We start from the raw sequence: 19,532 nt of genomic DNA on the forward strand, positions 1-19,532 counted from the left end.
TGACAATCTCCTGGCACACACTATTTTTCATGTTTCATTGCTCAAGCCCTGTAAGGAGCACAGTAGAAGAGATCCACCTCCCTCAGTGAAAGTGGATAATCATTTGGAATTTGAGGGAAAATCCATTTTGAACTTCAGGTGCAACAGAAGATGAATGATTTAGTTGACTGAATAGGATATGCCCCCAAGGATAGGCCATGGGAGTCAGCAGGACATGTCGATTTTCTACTTTTGATTCTCCTTTTCCAATCATGTCACCCAGAGAAGTATCTGCATGCTGGGCAGCCTTTTTGCTGATACTGTCGTGGTGTTACACAGGTGCTTGATGCTACTTTCACCCAACTATGGCCCTAGACAGTTATGCCCCCCTCATTCCAATCCATGCTCAGAGCATTGCCACTAAGGATGTCGTCCAGACTGGTGTGACAATAGCAATGCTGCGCAGGATTGTTGCTGTGTGTGCTGCCCTGTTGTTAACCACCATCACCAGCACTGTCAAACCTGTGCCCATGTGGACATGTTGTGACTATGGGCCAGATATGTACAAAGGTCTTCTGCTCAATTTCGGCCCATTGAAAAATGCCAAACAGGCTTTTTATATATACAAAGGCGTTTAGGGTATTGCAAAATGGGAATACTACCCAGTAATAATCGTATTTTGTGATTCCCTAAATAGGACATTGCAAATAGGGATTTCCTATTTGAGATTTCTTAGTACATGTACAAAGCATTTCCTATGTACAAAATGAGCATTTAGGAAATTCATTTACCATTGACTCAAAGTCAATTGTAACCAAATGCAATTTAAAAATAGCACCCCAAGATGTTTTTTCGAAGTACTATAGAGCCCACACATGCCCCTATGACATATGTTTGCTCTACATGTGCACCACTAGTTTTAGAGTGGATTACGTGGGGGGCTTATGCCCAAGCCATCCTTGGATTAGCATTTCCTAAATAGCAATTTCTATGGCGTTGCTATTTAGGAAATGCGTAATTGTATTTTTGCATATTTGGCTCCATTTGCTCTATATAATTGGCAGACTGCAGCAGGATTCAAGACTCTACTGCAAAATTTTGAGGAGCACAGGATTTTGAGGATTGACTTCAGGATTCAAGCTTTCTGAAGTCTAATTAAACAAACTGCACCAAGGGTGTGATCATGTGTTTGGCTTTCCTCCCTATTGGTGAGAGGAAGCCTCTGCTTGGACCTTGCTCTTCACCTGTGTTTCTCTGCTTGCTGTTAGCTCTTCACCTGTTTTTGCAACTCTGCAGTTTAGATTATCTTCTGGACAGCGGCAGAGAATATCTTCACAGAATACCTCTATTTGCAGGCCTTTAAATTGAATATGCAGCGTCACCTAAAACACTTTCCCTGCATCCTTTGATGAAGAAGCACCATCTTCAAACTTCTCCAGTTTGTGATAGCTAGGAAGCAATAAATATTACTTCTTTGAATAGTGGGACTTCTGTTAGGTCCCTGTCCTGTCTCCTCCGCCTACAGACTGGCATTCTGCCACACTCTCAAAGTTGTGATATAACAACTGACTCTTTGTGCTCCATAAGTTATAAGTAGATCCTTTGTGACTCGTTGTTTCTTATTGGTGTCTCAAGTTGCGGAGCATTAACCACTGCTTTAGGAGATTTGAATAAGACCAGTCTTCTGACTATTATTTTGGCTCTAGCAAGAGATATGTACTGTGCCATTGATATGTTGAATTTTTACAATAGAGCAAGAGTTAATAGAGTAAATCGTGCACATTTCCTGTAGAATGTTGCCATTCATACAAAATTCATGGAAATGAAAAAAAGCCTGTATTTTAAGTTGATGCAGAGACTTCAAGTTAGTGATAGCTAGGCAGAGTTAGGTATTACTTCTTTGATAGTGGAACTTTTCCTAGACCCCAGAACTGTCCCCTGCACTTATGTAATGACATTCTGCCACATCCACAAAGTGCTACAACAACCAACTCTTTGGCAGTAATTTGTTTTATGCAGAACTAAGGATATTGACCCTTGAAGTTTTTTTCCCAGGGTCACATTCCATTTTTGTCCGTTGAAAACCTCCATTAATTCCTGTGGGGTTCCCAACTGTAGAAAAGTACATCTGATGGTCCACTGTAAAGAGGGTGGATAGTCTGATGCACCTACAATGACAACTCCAACTCTGTCTGGCATAGATGTTAGGTTTCTGCTAGCAGAACCAAGTGGAGGCAATGCCTTCAGAAGAATGTATGACGTTTACAACGCATGCACTTACAATGCAGTTTTTACATTGCAACATCCACTACAACGCATTCCATTACATCGCATAACACTACAACGCATTTAAAAAAAACAACCTTTAGAACGCATTCCATTACATCGCACACTACCTTTACAACGCATACCATTACATTGCATTTAAGGTAAGTATTGAATAGTATAGGGGTAAACATAACTATTCTAACTCCAGGGGAGCAACAGTAGGGTAAGTGTTGAATAGTGTAGGGGTAAAAAGTACTATTCTAACTCTAGGTGGTGCAACAGTAGGGTAAGTGTTAGATAGTGTAGGGGTTAAAAATTACTATTCTAACTCCAATGGTATGCGTTGTAATGGTATGCGTCATAATGCCTGCGTTGTAGTGATATGCAATGTAGTGTCATGCGTTGTAATGGTATGTGTTGTAATGCCTGCGTTGTAGTGACATGTGTTGTAAAGGATGTTGTGATGTAATGACTGCGTTGTAAGTGTAGTGCGATGTAATGGTTGCATTGTAAAGGTTGTTTCCCCCTTCAGTAACATGACAGTTAACCCAACTCTAACTCGGACAGAAGGACTTAGTAGACAGGGTACTCTGCCACGTTTAAGTAGAGAACCCTGTCTGCCAAATACTAAATCAAGCCCTTAGTTTGGATTATTATGATGTATACCTTTATTACAGACTGAACTATTATTATGACCAAACGTTGGAAATACAACCCATTTTTTACCTATCTACACAAAGTCAACTTCATTTGACTCAGCAAATGACCTACTGCTTGATGCACACACAACAAATCAATGCAACATTATACTCTGTATATTAAACATCAACATATTAAAACATTTCAGTGGTCTAGCACAGCATCTAGATGTCATGGATTGCATCCAGTGTAGTGTTTTACATGCACCGTGTGATGCATCAAGATGGTAATGTTTGTATTTTGCTTTGTTTGCATTGTTTTCATAGGGCAGTCCACAACACACTACGTAGAACCTATCACTTAAAACCAATGCATCTCAGTGTTGGCTTTAGTTTTCTATTTCAGGGCTTTGCCAGGACTCTCAAACGTGTTGCCCATCTTGAAGTGCCACACAGAAATCTTTAAAACAAAACATTAGACAGAATATACCATATATGTCCACAGCAGACAGATATGACATATCATTAGATATCAGAGGACTCCCAACATTACCAAAATAAAATGTGCAAAACATCCAGCAATACACATTAGACAGAACATGTTGAATATGCTCAACCACTCTCAGATATACCAAATATTCAGCTATGAAGGAAGACCAAGGTTCACAAACATGCAATGTAATACATTAGAAAGAACACCCCATGTGATCACTCTTTCATTGTACAACACAGGCACACCAATGACAGTTGCTACTATAAAACATTTATATAACAAGACCAAATTTAGAGAAAAATTTCACACAAAAGTTAAACAATAAATTAAATATCCCAACTGAGCAACATAATGTGTAACTTATGCCTCACTGTGAATTACACATGTTGTATACTTACAAAAAATGCCTAAACACTAAGGAAGGTTTTTTAGCCTCTTAACTTCACAAACATAATAGGCCTTTATCTCCCTGAAGAAATAATTAAAATCCAACATAATCCAACCCTATACATATAAACACAAGATTTTTTCAGCTTAGTCTGTGATGAAAATCTAAGAAACATGGTCGAATGAACTAATGGAAAAATGCACACCATACAACTACACTTTAACAACATTACCGGGTCTATACACAAAGGTATGCTTACACATGAGTAAATCTATATGTGCAAATTTACTTTTACACTTATGAGTAACTTTGCTACTTTAGGATATTCACCATTTACAACTATAAAATGAGACAATAGTGGGAACTATACGTGCCAAACTCCTGGAATTAGGAGTGAAGTCACTTAATACACAACTTTACTACTAGTACGTACTAAACATATGTATGTGATGTTCCACTATTGGAGCTGAGATCTACTAAAAGTGTATTAAACTTTGAAAAAAACAATACAATACTTTAATATAAAATATTCTTGTTAAATAATGTCATATATGTATTTTAATTGTAGAATAATGTTAAAAATTTTAAAGCATTATTAACTCAATTTAAATCTGACACTTAATTATTTTGACAATACTAAATTAAATGAAAAATATTTTTAAGTTTAAATTATAAAAACAACCCCACCTTAAATAAAACATACACATTTTTATGTTACCCAATTTATTTAAATGGATGCACAGAATTGATTGTTACATTTATTCTCAATTTAAATATTTTTAATAAAATATATTACAATAACATAATTGTAATTTTTTTTTTTTGCATTAAACAAAATGTATTTATATTTTAACCAGGTTAAATATTTTTCTTTAATTTAACATTAGTTCCTAATTCTATTACTTTGTATTGTAGAGTGTTGCAGTGCCATTGGTTAACCATGTGTGGTGCTAGACTTACTGCAACTCTAAGATGGAGTACATTTACTACTGATTTGGGTACTGTTTGGATGCAATAACTGTAGAAGTGCAGTTTGTGAATAGAAATGAGCTTACACTTTTGTAGGTCTGTGGATATCCCTCCCTAAACCGCTCCCTAACTCTACCGTAACATCTATTTACTCCTTCCTTAACCCAACATCTTTAGTGGTAAATATTCCCCACTTTCCAGCCACTCCCCTCTGTTTCTCCTCATTTAGTACTAAAACTTGTACTTATTTGTAAAGAGACTCCAGAGTCTCCACATAGAAAAGGGAGAGGTGGATGTGGAACCTCCCCATGTAGGTTTGTGAATAGCATTTTGTAGTATCCTAATAGTAGTATTGTTAGCACTACTAAATGTACTATACAGTTCAATTTCTAGATAGGCCCTCTTCAGGAGCTTACACTTTTGTAGGTCTGTGGATATCCCTCCCTAAACCGCTCCCTAATTCTACCGTAACATCTATTTACTCCTTCCTTAACCCAACATCTTTAGTGGTAAATATTCCCCACTTTCCAGCCACTCCCCTCTGTTTCTCCTCATTTACTACTAAAACTTATACTTATTTGTAAAGAGACTCCAGAGTCTCCACATAGAAAAAGGAGAGGTGGATGTGGAACCTCCACATGTAGATTTGTGAATAGCATTTTGTAGTATCCTAATAGTAGTATTGTTAGCACTACTAACTGTACTATACAGTTCAATTTCTAGATAGGCCCCTATTGGTTTATGTTTTGGTGTAGTGTTAGTTAACCAAAAGTTGTCAGAAGAAAGCAGTTTATTAAACAAATGTTCTATGTTGTTACAGATGTAAATATCTTGTCACAGTGAACACAGACGGAGAGCCATCAATTTTAGCTACTGACATAATTAAATGCTTTACGTAGACATTGGCAATAGTTCAACTAACTAGGACTAATGTCTTCCATACTTATGCCACAATAAGCCTTCCTACAAAACCTAAGGTCGCTGTTGTCCCATTCCACTTGTACTGAGAAAGCTCTTAGTGGACATGGAAGATGCAAATAAAACTGTTCACAGTGAATTTACTCTTTTGGGATTGACAGAGAATCCCAGGTTGAAGCTGATTCTCTTTGCAGTGTTCACAGGGGTCTATTCCCTCACAGTGATTGGCAACATTGGCATCATTGTAATAATCCAGCTGACCCCCCATCTTCAGACCCCTATGTACTTCTTCTTGAGCCATCTGTCCTTTGTGGATCTTTGCTATTCCTCTGACATTGCCCCTAGAATGCTTGTTGACCTACTTTCTGAAAGTAAGAGGATTTTTCGCACCAGTTGTGCAATACAATTGTTCATTTTCTTCGCTGCTGGTACCATTGAGGCTCTGCTTCTGGTATCCATGGCTTACGACCGCTATGTTGCTGTTTGTCAGCCATTGCACTACATGGCCATCATGACTAAGAAATGTTGTGTCCTGCTACTCTCTATGGTATATACTGGTGGGATTATTCACTCCATGATAGAGACAAGTTGTACGTTCCGACTGCATTTTTGTCACAGGGAAATTAATCATTTTTGCTGTGATATCCCTCCATTGTTAAAGCTCTCATGCACCAACACTTTCACTAATGAGGTAGTATTATTCATATTTGGAGGTTCCTTGACTATTTCTACGCTCATGGCTGTTTTCATTTCCTATGCCGCCATCATCTCAGCTGTCCTGCAAATGCGCTCTACAGCAGCAAGACTTCGGGTCTTTTCCACATGTGCCTCTCACTTCACTGGTGTGACCTTGTATTTTGGACCAATCATTTTCATTTACCTCCGCCCCTCTTCTGCCTATTCTCTTGATGAGGACAAGGCTGTAACTCTGTTCTACACTGTTGTGATACCGATGTTAAATCCTCTGATCTACAGCCTACGAAACAAGGATGTGAAAGAAGGACTGCGGAAAATCATTGAGAGAAAATTCATTTTAAGAGGAATATTTCCTCTAAATTTGTAAGTACTTATTACTGATTTTCAGGTTATAAATTATTACGTATACTGTTGCACATTCCCTTCATTTGATGATTTTGTAGACCTTCTTATTTAACTTTGTGGATTTTGATCTAAAGATGCAAATATAGAAATGCATTTGAACGAAATTTTGTTTTAGCATTTTGTCGGATTTGCAGCGGTTTTGATAGTTCAATAATGTTACTTCCATTTTGTTTCACCCATCAGGAATGAAGATTAAGCATTATGGTACAACAGCAACAATCTATGTATTATTTATTATGTATTATGGTATGGATGAACTACTCCCAAATAAAAATAAAAAAGGAATTAATTTTAGGATAAGTGAATTCATCCACTAAGCAAAGATGCCAAAATGGAAATATGTTGACAAAACTGGCTTTGATGGTAATACTTATTTAATAGATGTTGAATGCTCATTGTTAGTGTTAACATGTGTATGTTCATCCTTTTCAAGAAAGCGTGCTAACATATATTCACTCATAATATAAGAATGTAGATTGGGAAGCAAACGTTGTATATGTTTGTTGAGTCTGAATGGAGGATCTTCGTGTAGATAAGTCATGCAACACACCGTTGAAGGCAGTATTTGTTTTATTCGAATTAAGTCCTGGTGACAGCTTTATTACGAATAGTTTCTGTCTCCAACTGAGGTAACCACCAGAATCAGCCTTGCATAAGATATCAACATTCCATTACCTCACCACATTCTGCCTTCCACATTTCCCCTCTGAAGAATAAGCTCATTATTGCAGGGAAAGGAAACACTCAACACAGACCTCCTTTTCTACCAAACAATGAATAAACTCAGATCAACTCATCCCAGAGCAATCAACGCTAATCTCTAATAACAACCATTCAGAACCACACACAAAGAAAAGTCACATTACAATAGGTGACAGTTTAAAACAAGGCCTCCCAACACCCACTTTGACCATAACTCTCCTCCTGCATTATAACACAGTACAAATCACCAGACATCTTAATTGTGAATTCTGATAGCATGAGAGACAAGGATGTTGTTTGTACCACACAAACATGGCACACACTTCTGGATGGACTTTTATCTGCAACTGAGGCTAAAACCATAAATTCAGCAATATATGAAAGAAAGCGAAGCACCAGAGGAATGCCAGAGAAGAGTCATTTTCCAAATCATGCAAGATTGGAGGTTTAAGGTGTTTTTCAAGCCTTATAAGGCTTCTGTTTTTCAGCTGCCATATGAGTGCCCCAGGGCAGGCCTTTGAGCCCTACACTGTTTAATGTTTATGTTTGTCCTTTGGCTGATATTATAGAGGTGCATGACTTGACTATGTTCTCTATTCTGATGATAACAGATAATTGTGTCTCTCTGTGGCAAAGAAAGCCTCAACCTTGTGGAGTTTGCATAATGGATGAGGAATAACTGTCTAAAATTGGATAGCAATAAGACTGAGGTTTTAGTGATTGACAAGCATACTCAAACCTGGGGCCCTCACTGGTGGCCGGATGAATTGGACTCCTTTACTAACGCTGGTAAGGTGATCAAAGGCCTGGGCTTCAGGCTGGATTCTAAAGTCACTCTAGAGTAGCAGGTGGCAACTATTTGTTTTGGTCTTTTGAAATGTTTGAGGAAAATAGAATGGCTTTTCCCTCCTTCTACGCAAAAGACAATTGTGCAGGCCTTGATCATCTCCAGATTGGGTTATGGCAATATTCTTTACTTAGTGGCTACCAAAGTTGCGGTGCACAGGTTTCGGATTGTGTACAATGCTGCAGCTCATCAAAGTTATCAACAGTAGAAGAGCAAACAAGCACAGCAGCTAGTTCGACCCCAAACTCAAGAAACACAAATGCAAACCCCTTGAGAGAGGATGACACACCAGCAGAGACCCAAACAATCACACAGCCTTCAGAACAACCCTCAAAAATGAATACCACACCCTCAGAAAAGCAAAGAAAGCAGCCCTTGCCACCCTCCTCCCGTCCACCACCCGCACCAAAGAACATTTCACCATCAGCAGAGAATTCTCCTCCCTAGATGCCATCAAAAACACTATCCAGCCCTCCCCATCCCTCTGCAACTCGCTCACTAATTTCTTCAACTCCAACCCTAATCACTGAGGTCAGTCCTCCCCGTTTCTCCCGCTGAACCTCGCCTCACCTCCTGACCGACTGGACAATCCTCAGTTCTGAAACTAAGACTTCCATAATGTCATTCATCCACTCCAGAGCCCCCACTGACCCCTGCCCCTGCCGCCTCTGCCTACTTGGCGGTCATTTGTAAATTAGGTGGATGGCCTCTTCACCACGCGAACATAGTAATTTACTCTGTCTCCATGGCGGAAGGGCAGTGGGCCTGCCTAAATATAAATCAGGCCCATAGTGTCTAAACTGACATACATAACAAAGTGATGAATGTAATGCTTGAATTAATCTTAGGCAATGGTAATTACTCTGGGCCACATCCCAGCCCATCATTATTTTGCACACCATGCCACTCCAGTTTGGACAAAGTCATATGAAAATCAGTCTTGATCTTTTCCAGACTGACCTGCAAATTGGCAACAGAGCATTTGCCATAGGGCACCAGGGTGAAAAACAGTGGTATCAGGAAACAGGACATAGGTCAAATACTATAACAATAATGCTCGTAAACAAAATATTCCACAACCAGGCTAGTTCATTAACTGTCAATTTCAATACAAACAAAATTCCACAGGCACAGAAGATGGAGAGATTTGGGGTGCTGTCAAACTTGTGGCTGTAGTTAGACTGCTAGTGCCATTAAAATACAGGGATAGAATCTCATACCTTGGTGACACTCCCAGAAAAAGCTTCCTTGAGAGCACTTTTATTGTTGAAGGTAAATGTTTTGAAAATTAGTCAGAGATTTGCTGAAAACAGGAGCCTTTAAGATGCTGATATTTTGGGCCAGATGTAGGCCCTGTAGCTTGAGTGCAAACTTCTAGTTGTGCAGGTGGATATTGGATATTCCAACTGTAAGAAATTGGGTTATTAGTTGAGGTGGGTATGAGCCCCACCCAAATAAACACAATACCTGTCAGGGTCAACCACAAAAGTCACTAAATAAACCTGTGCTCAAACCCCTGTTAGCTTGGTACAACTTATGGACAATGCATACAGTATTTTTGCAGCACTTGAGCAATATAAAAGTGTAACTACAACACAAGAATAATCCCAAAGCAATTGAGGATATTTTAATTAATAAAACAAAAGAAGGCTTGTGAGTTTTTAGATTTTGAAAAGAAATAGAATCAAAAAGGACATGAAGCTCCAACTGTGGGCAACCGGTCATGCAGGACCAGACAAAGTTAACATTTTTAAAGCAACTGCGATGGAGCACTAGTTGTGTACAGATCCAGGTATGGCCTGCTAGAAGTTGTACCTTTTTTTCCCAGGTGCAGGGGCTGCATGGTGCTGTGATGCTGAGAAAGCTCACCCCATACCCCTCCTTAACTACAACTCTTGCATCGGACCGCTTAAATGTCCCACATGCACGGAGACGCCGTCTACAGACACCACTACCCCCCCACCCACAGTGTCTGCAGCCCTTATAAACGTTTGTTCCTTACCTAAACACAAAATTGAAATCGCCAAGTTCATTGATTCCCATGATCTGGATATATTATTTATTACCGAGACATGGGGAGACGAATCCTCTGGACCTGACTTCAGAGACGCCATGCCTAACAACTATTGTGTAAGCAAGCTAGATAGACCCTTAAGAAAAGGCGGAGGAATAGCAATTATACACAAAGAGCACCTAAAACTAACAACATCAGAAACAACTCTTCCTGAGTGCGAGGCTCTCCTTTTTGCCATACGCATCTCCAGTAAAACTACCTTTAGAGGTTTGCTAATCTACCGCCCCCCAGGATCCCTCCACACAAACAGCACGAGATTGCTGCGGTGGACCGGGGAGAGCACTCGGATCAAGGACAAGCTGCCACAGATGTGCAAGTAGTTTTCACCGGCACACAATCAAAATTAAAAGGAGCCCTGGGGAACCCCTTGATCAAGTTTGAACACACAAGAGTAGTGTTCTCCCTGTCTGACCTGAAGACCCCTATCCGTCAGGAAAGATTGGATCCCCCTCAGCGCTGACCCAGTGACTTCACCTTTGTTGAGACACTGTAGCAAGGTGAAGTGTGCTACAGTGTCAAAGGCTGCATTTAGGTCAAGTAGAATGATGGCCATAGTATGCCCCTCATCTACCCCTTGCCTGATGGTCTCAGTGGCCATGAGCAGCGCAGACTCCGTGGAGTGGCGGGCACGAAAGCCAAACTGAGTTGGATGGAGCAGGTTGGCTTTCTCCACAAATGCCATAAGTTGAACATTTGCCACCTTTTCTGCCACTTTGGCCAGGTAGGGGAGGAGTGAGATAGGACAGAGATTGTCCAGCCTGTCTTTACTACTACTAAATTGAGAAAAATCCTAATTTTAAGACTTTTGGTATTCACAGAAGGCACTTAGGAGTCCTAAAGTTGGGAGTCCTAACTTCTGTGAATACCGAAATGGGTAAGATCATTCTGTGAATACCAAAAGTAGTAAGTGCATTCTGTGAATGCCAAAAGTAGTAAGTTCATTCTGTCAATACCAAAAGTAGTAAGTGCAGTCTGTGAATACCAAAACAGTAGTAAGTTTAGGATTGAGTCTTAAGTTCATTCTGTGAATCGGTCCCATAGGGTTCAAGGATCTCGATACTCTCTCCAAGAAGTTTCGGTGATGCCGGATCACGGGGGGATCCTGACTTAATGGAGCGGCATATCTGCTGGAGCCCGTCAGGGGATCGGGTGAAAAAGTTGTCCAGCCTATTAACACCCGCATCCACCAATATACTGTCACTGAACTCTGTTCCCTTTTTCTTTCCCCCTGAAAAAGTGGAGTAGATGGTGGCCACTTTATCAGAAAAGAAAGCAGCAATGCGGTTACAGGATTCCTCTGAGACCGAGGACGGGTCAACAGATGAGCCACAGAGAGAGATTTCCTTATAAATTTTGAATAGCTCCTTGGTAGAGTTTTTAGCTTCTCCTATCCTACCTGAAAAGTAAGTTGTTTTGGCACGCCTGATCAAGCTATGATATTCTCTGCGTTTGTCTATATACCTCTGTTTTGCTTGATTGAGGTAAGCCACCCTCCACTGTCTTTCTAGTTGTTTGCATTCCGCTTTAGCTAGGCGAAGTTCATTGCTGTACCAGGGGGCGGACCTCTGGGGTCTACTACAGGAATTTTTATGACGGAGAGGGGCTATGTCATCTAAAGCGTTATTAATGCGGCCTTCTTGTCTATCTGATGCAGTATCAGCATCCTCACCTCCTGGTCTGCTGCCTTTAGTCAGAGCAGTATCAGACTTGGCTTTGGAAAAAGCAGTCCATTTACGCCTCATGTATTTAGAGTTGGTACGCTTTTGGATATTGCTAGCAGGGATATTTATTATAAAAGGCACTAAGAAGTGGTCGGACCAAGGGACTGGGACGGGGGCCTTAACTTCAATGTCTTCCCAGTTGGCAAAGATAGGGTCCAATGGGTGGCCCTTTTGGTGAGTCGGGGCCTTAGATCTGATGTGTAATTGGAGGGAATGTAGTTGCTGACAGAAGCCAGTGGCTCCCTTGTCCTGTTGGTCATCCAAATGGATGTTAAGGCCACCTAACAGCATAAACTTGTCCCTACGCAAAGTGACTTCCGTTATACCTTCGGTTAGGCTGGTAGTAAAGTGGGTAAAAGGACCAGGAGCGCGATAGACCAAGAAGCCCTTCACCGTGTTACCAGCTTTAACCTTAATGGAAAAGGCTCCTGTCTCACTGTCAGCGATAGCGAAAGGTTCAAGTTGACAACATAGTGGCTGCCTAGATATTATAGCTATCCCACCACCTTTGCCCACAGTTCTGTCCAGTCGTACCGTGGTATAGCCAGCTGGGAGAGAAGCAACTATATCCGGTTCTGATTTGGAGTCAAGCCAAGTCTCAGTAAGGAATAGGAGGTCGAGTTTCATATCTGTGAGCAGATCGTATATATCAATATTATGCTTCCGGATAGATCTGGTATTAAGAAGTCCGAATGTAAACCTAATGTTCTCAGCCTTAAGCGTAGATCTATTGTGCCAGTTATACTGACACTCTTTACAGTTGTTAGTGTCTTCCGCATTAAGACTAGGGAGACAGGCTTTAGCAAATGCAGGACAGAGTGCGCGAAGTTGTTGCGCGCTCCAGCATGTTACTGACCCATTTCGGCCAGGGGTCATGGCCCCTGTCCCCGGCCGGCCCCAGACGGGCACAGACGGGCTTGCCTTAGGCGCGCCTTTGGCGCGCTGTCGGAGCACCCGCTGCACTTGCCCGCTGCGCTCGCCCGCTGCGCGGTCGAGTGGTCATTACCAAATATAGGAGGGTAGAGGAAGTGATGCAGCAAGGGGGAGGAGTCACGTCCCTCCGTTCAATCGGCACAAAATCGCCGTGACGGACCGGGGACCGAATCAGGTGGGTGCCAAGTGCAGACCACAATGACAATATCAGCACACAAATTCACCCCCCATTAGAAGTATTAATTTTTAAAAATAGAGTTGCACCGATGCGCTACACAAAGTAAAAGAAATTGCGCTGGACGGTTTTTCAATCAACCGCACCAGTGCCAGACTTTCAGTTAAAATGCTCCACACGCTGTCAGCGCCGGCTCACACTGCTCTCACCAGCGCGGCAGAAGTTGCAGGCACCTATGTAGGAAGCAAGGGGGAGGAGTCGCGTCCCTCCGTTCACTCGGCACAAAATCGCCGTGACGGACCGGGGACCGAATCAGGTGGGTGCCAAGTGCAGAACAGAATGACAATATCAGCACACAAATTCACCCCCCATTAGAAGTATTAATTTTTAAAAATAGAGTTGCACCGATGCGCTACACAAAGTAAAAGAAATTGCGCTGGACTGTTTTTCAATCAACCGCACCAGTGCCAGACTTTCAGTTAAAATGCTCCACACGCTGTCAGCGCCTGCTCATACTGCTCTCACTGTTCACTCATATGCCCTTTAAAAAGGGCATGTGAGTGAACACAAATGTTACTGACCCATATCTCTCCTGGACTCATCTGTAATGCTGTTGGGAAGGGTCCTTTTGGATAGATTGGCGTCGTGGCATGAGATTTCTCCATTCTCACTGCAGTACGGGTTCAGGTGTCATGTCATTTAGGCTAGTCCTGTCATGTATGCCCCTTTCTACATACATTGTCCTATCCACACGACATTAACGGCTCTGAACTGGTGACCTTTTACCTAGTAGCTTGCTCCTGTCTCTTCAACACCAGCTCTTAGTATTCTATCCCAATCCCTGTACCCGACGTACATAAACATGTCCTTAGGCACAGCGTATTTACTCTGTATACGGGTCAACCCCTTTTTAATATCTGGCTGACAGCCAGCTGTGCATTATCGCATTTGTTTAGAAAAATATTTATGATTGTTTTCAAAACAATTGTGACTGTTTTCAAAACATATTGATTCTAGAATAAACCCTGGAGTGACCCCTCTGGTGTATGATCCCTATTCCCCCTTGAAAATTAGAGGAGAATTCCTTCCAAGCTGATTCAGGATCCTGCAGGCTGAATATTCGACACACAGGGGTCTGACATTACTTGCGGTATGTCATCCTCGGAGCCAAGACGGGGTCCTTCACACTTAAACATCAGGTGAGGGGGATGGTTCTTCCTTAGGGGATTCTTGGCTACATACACGCATATACATGCTACACATAGAGATCTAGGCTAGGAACATTCAGACGAATTACATAGGGCACTTATTGTAGGAATATGCAAATGCTACTGTTTTTATCTGAACTGCTTATGTTCATCTTATTCGCATTAGGGTAGAAATGTATCTCCTGTTTAGCATTTTAGTACTAGCGATTTCTTTCGTATGCCTCTGTCTCCTGATTATCGCAGCAAATATGTTTTACTCAAGACTGACGCTGGACCAATAAATGCTTATTGAAACTTCCTGTGTATTTTCTGAGAATAAGCAAGCACAAGTGACTGAGCGAAAAGTACTATTTTTTACGATTCCTGAGGAATCAGGGTTGTCATGATCAGTGGTGGCCAGAAACGACCTACACCACTGTAAGATACAGGGGTTGGTAGTGGCACTGTAGAGCTAGCTGGTCTAACGGCTGACATATCCTGTGGGCGTGTACGGAAGTGGTTGGGACACCAAGCCATCAGTTTAGGTCATCCAAAAAGCGCAGGTTCTGGAGATTCCTAGGAACTACATGACACAGGAAGGAGTATGGGTACACTGAAGAAGTGCATCAACCTTCATTTGTTTATCTGCAATAATCCTAAGGCAAAGGTGGGTTATCTACACCTCTGATTCATGGATCTGAATGGCACTTTTGATCTTGTTAACTATTTCAAATTATGGGAAAGTATGACAGTTCTTGGCAGCCTGGTAGAGATGGTCTCAATTTTGGCAAGGTCATATGAAAGGGCTCCTGGCAGAGTCCACAATGATCCAAATAGGGAATGCACCAAGCCTTTTAAGGCAAGGATGTGTGCTTCCCCTTCCTATTATCACTTTATATTAATGACATCGCTAAAATATTGCATGCCAGAAGTTCTGAGTCACATGGAATCGGACCCCATATTCTGTCCACTATAATGTATGCAGACGTTGCAGCCCTGGACCGCAAACAGCCTACAGCATTTAGTTGCCTATATCGAAGAGAGGGTTATGAGCATCAATAAAAACATATATCTTTTACTAAGATTTGCTGGTAGGGGAAGCCCAAGACCTGTACAATTACTATCAATGGAGAACAATTAGAGAGTGGCCACCTTCTCTTATCTGGGATTCCATTTGACACTGGTGGTAACTGGGGGCATCTGAGGAATGTCAGACATTTATAGTTTATTATATTAAATTAAACTTTATTTAGATTTGCCACAAAGCTAGGGACTAAGTTTATTAAGGAAAAGATGTCCATTTACAAGAGTATATCCATCTTTGCCATTATATATGGTGGGGTATATGGGGTGTTTCTGATATAACTATTCTTCAAAGGCAAGAGAACATATTTTTAAGAAGACTCTCATTTCTGCCACAATGCATTTCAACATTTATTGTCCATAAGGAATTGAGAATTCCAAATTTGAATCCTGTTCTTCTTTGGCATGTGATCTCGCACAAGTGTGAGATCTTGCTCACTAGGGATATTATAAAGGATTGTCTTGACCTTGAGCATATTTTTGAATTCTCCTTGGTTGGCGTATATCAGAAAGAGTTTTCAGCTTTTTAATCTCCCATCCTCTTCTGAAAACCCAGAGTCTATAGTGATTCTTCTGAAAAAGGAACTCAGATGTCTGATTTTTTATCATAAGAAGGAGCTGAGACTAACCCAAATCAACGGTACTCATTTTATCGACCACAGAAAGATGAAAAGCTGATTGTACCCACCAGGATTTGAACATGTGACTATGAGGTGAAACACAGGCCCCTCAGTGGACACATTAGCCCACCAAGCCACCAGACCCAGCTGTATCTGTCTTTCATAACCATTACAAGCTATCACTACATATTGACACGCTTTACAATAGGTTTAGTAAATTATAAGGTAGTATTCCCAGAAAAGGGTAATAGAGATAAAGAAGAGCTACATTGTCAAATGATGGGAGGACAAAGCAGTCTATATATTCACCTTGCACTTTTCTGTAGTTTTTCTGCTCTTTCAATGAAACACTTTTTAAAACTGGTATTGGCTGATATATCATTTTAGTGGTCATAATCGAGTGTAAACATTGCATAATGTATCCATTTTAATGATTGTGGGCTTTTATGGTTTGTATTTATGAGCTGAATAAAGTTGATTGAAAAAAAGTCTAAGGAGAACTTGTGGATAGATCCTTATTTCATGTAATGCAATATATTGAGAGAAATATTGTTCTTGCCTCAACTGCCCAATTCATCAAGCATTCTTGTATTCACAACTGGTTTGAAAACAATCTCTTTGAACAAGACAAGAGGGATTTATAACATTCACAAAGCCAACTGTATCATCTGATTTACTATTCCAGGTCCCACACTTACCCATTGTTTTGTGCTGCTTAGTGTGATTGAATCCACATTAGTTGTAGATCTTTATGAAATTATGCAATATTTGTTGCAGCTGAGGGGTAAATGTGCAGATGGACACTGGCATTGTTTACGTTGAATCTTGCGCTCACCTACTAAGGTCAATGTGATGCCTACATGTGATTCAGGAGCAAGGGAAGAACGTAAAGGCCAGAATATGATTTCATGCTTGATGGAACAGGTTGAGTGGCTTGAAAATCTTACAATTCATGCATTTGTCAGTACCTCAAGTCATATCATGTGATTGTGACAAAAAGCAGATGGTATAGAAATTACTAAATTGACTTATTCATTCCCTTCAATGGGACCTGTAAAAAGAAATGCAATGGTCCCATTTTTACCTGGAACTCTTACGTTGCTATGTGCAGCATTCAAGTCTAGAATTCAATCACACATCTAGTTAGTTCTTTTTCTACTTTTTGGGAGCTTGAACCTTCATGTACCCCAAGTGTATCATGCCCTGTGGGTCACATGAGACAAATTATAAGCTCTTACTGGTCTGAGGAACAAAGTCCTTCCTTCATTTACAGGTATGTTTATTTTTATGACATTGGGCATCATTTCTGTTGTATTTTGTGTTAGATTGTCAACGATGTGGAAAAACATCCTTGTGTTTTTTCTTATTTGTGAATCTTTTATTAGGTACTATAACAAGTATTAATTGCCATCTAAAGGCCTCGCAATATATTGAAAATATGTTCTCATGGCTCAAGATTTCCCTTATAAGCATAAAAATGAAAACATTATTTTTAGAGCAAAGTCACAGCTTGAACATATCCGAATATAGGAAATTCAGCTGAAAGAAAAAGAGAGGAAGAAATCATAAAGAAAGAAAGAATTATTCATGCAGAAAATCACCAGCCTTCAAGGGGTCATGACACAGTGATAATGTTCTCCATTAACTGTTCTGTACCCCCGCACCAGGAAATTTCTCCATGTGCAGGACACTGGTCCCAGGTTGTCTCTAAACTTCATTAACAATGGTAGAGTCGTTCCCTTAGATATGGACCCTGGGTGTCATCAAAGAGATGTACTTCTTCATTCATTATGTAAATTAGCCTTTGGTACGTGGCTAGTCATCATGGCTTCTGTCCATCCATGTATCCTCTGAGGGAAAGCATAATTTCACTGTCTCAATAGTTTTGACACTCTAAGGGCCCAATCCAGCGATTGTTTCCAGCGATTGGCAATGCCCACTAGGTCCCCAGTGTCATGGAGGAGGGTGAGTTCCAAAGATGTAGTCTGACCTAGACCACTTGTTCATAAACAAGACCATAGACAACCCCAGTACACTTTCAGTGTTAGGCAGAGCTATAAAATCTGTTAATTTCTCCCACTGGGTGACCACATCTCCAGCACTGTGAGAGGGGGACAGTTTGGCCGTATGTAGCTAACACGAAGATTGTAGCGTTCCAAATGCTAGGCGTGGATAATTTTAAAGTAGTAACATTTTAAGTGGGCCTCCCTCAGACTCAAGCCATGGTCACAAAGAAGTTCAGGCTAATAATCCTCCTGCCTTTTGTGTTCTTGGTTGTCATCTATGCCACAACAGCTTCCTGGTGGATTTCAACAACATCTCTTCTTTGAGAGTCTCATATAATCCTGATACAAGTTTCTTATATCCTCCCCAGCTCACTAAATAAGGGTGCCAGGTGGAGTCCATCAGGTTGGCCCGGCTTTGCCTAATTAACTCAGAAGGTAAAGTTGAATATATATGTAATATTAGGATGCACCTAGGGTAAATTCTTCCCACAACTCCGCGAAGGTTTTAAAGGAATCTTCTGAAACTAAATGCTTGATAGACTCAATAACCGATTGTTTGCCATAGAGTCCAGTCAAGCAGTTGTCCTCCAGTAAGTAAGACATCATTATACTACAGGGTAACTTGCATGTGTTTAAAGTGATTTTGTTTAATGATCCTATAGCAATCTGACCAGGTACTGATGACGTCATTCAAATGGGTTTTTTCTATACTGTCTTTCCCAACATGGTATTTGCAAATTATCTGCGAACCTCTTTCACCTCACTGTATATTGCTTAAATCAGCACCCAGTTTGGTAATTCCAGCAATTGAAAAATTTGCAAATAGGACAAGTGCTGCACCGCATGGTAATGGTCAGTGCTTAATTTGTACAAAACTAAGTGCCAGGTCCCTCATCAGGAGGTCACTGCAGCTTACACCACTCATTGCCCCTGCCAGCACTACCAATGGCAGTGTGTGATTCATTATTTTGACAGGATGTCTCCCGTTGCAGAGTTGTAGGACTTCCCACCATATTGTCTCTCTGGTTGGAGAATGAACTATGCTCATGGATCACAGCCCATCAAGTGCTAGATCCTTATGCAGTAAACAAGGGCACACAAGCTGGTGTGCATGGGTCTGTGAATGCATGTGTGTGCATTTGTATGTGTATGCATGTATCTATGTGTTTATTTATATGCTGAAGTCAGCATCACGTGTGCTCCTCACCCAAGGCTAACAACAACACTTTCATCATAATCTGGCGAGTTTATAAAGAAGATCACAGAATGTGCACCCATATAGACTTCAAATTGTTGCTGGCAGCAAATTGACTCATTGCATAATACGGAAAGTTTTATTGATACATTGTACACCAATGGTGTCAACACATTGGGGTACACTTCCATACCTTTCTAATAAATGTGTTGCACTGTTAATTTAAGTTATAATA

At 40.9% G+C, this 19,532-nt stretch overlaps 1 protein-coding gene across 1 annotated transcript; it reads left to right on the top strand.

Annotated features, from left to right (window-relative positions):
• The first annotated feature begins 5,753 nt into the window (after window positions 1–5,753).
• LOC147734808 (olfactory receptor 5AR1-like) lies at window positions 5,754–6,716 on the top strand. The gene has a single exon (XM_086952482.1). The coding sequence runs from the start codon at window positions 5,760–5,762 to the stop codon at window positions 6,714–6,716; it is 957 nt and encodes a 318-aa protein (XP_086808608.1). The 5' UTR covers window positions 5,754–5,759.
• Window positions 6,717–19,532: the final 12,816 nt, after the last annotated feature.

Source organism: Lissotriton vulgaris, chromosome 1_2 (assembly GCF_964263255.1).
Source record: "Lissotriton vulgaris chromosome 1_2, aLisVul1.2, whole genome shotgun sequence".
NCBI lineage: Eukaryota > Metazoa > Chordata > Amphibia > Caudata > Salamandridae > Lissotriton > Lissotriton vulgaris.

What these genes read in the sequence shown, in the direction of transcription:
- LOC147734808 (XM_086952482.1), top strand. Translation starts at nt 5,760, where the DNA reads ATGGAAGATGCAAATAAAACTGTTCACAGTGAATTTACTCTTTTGGGA.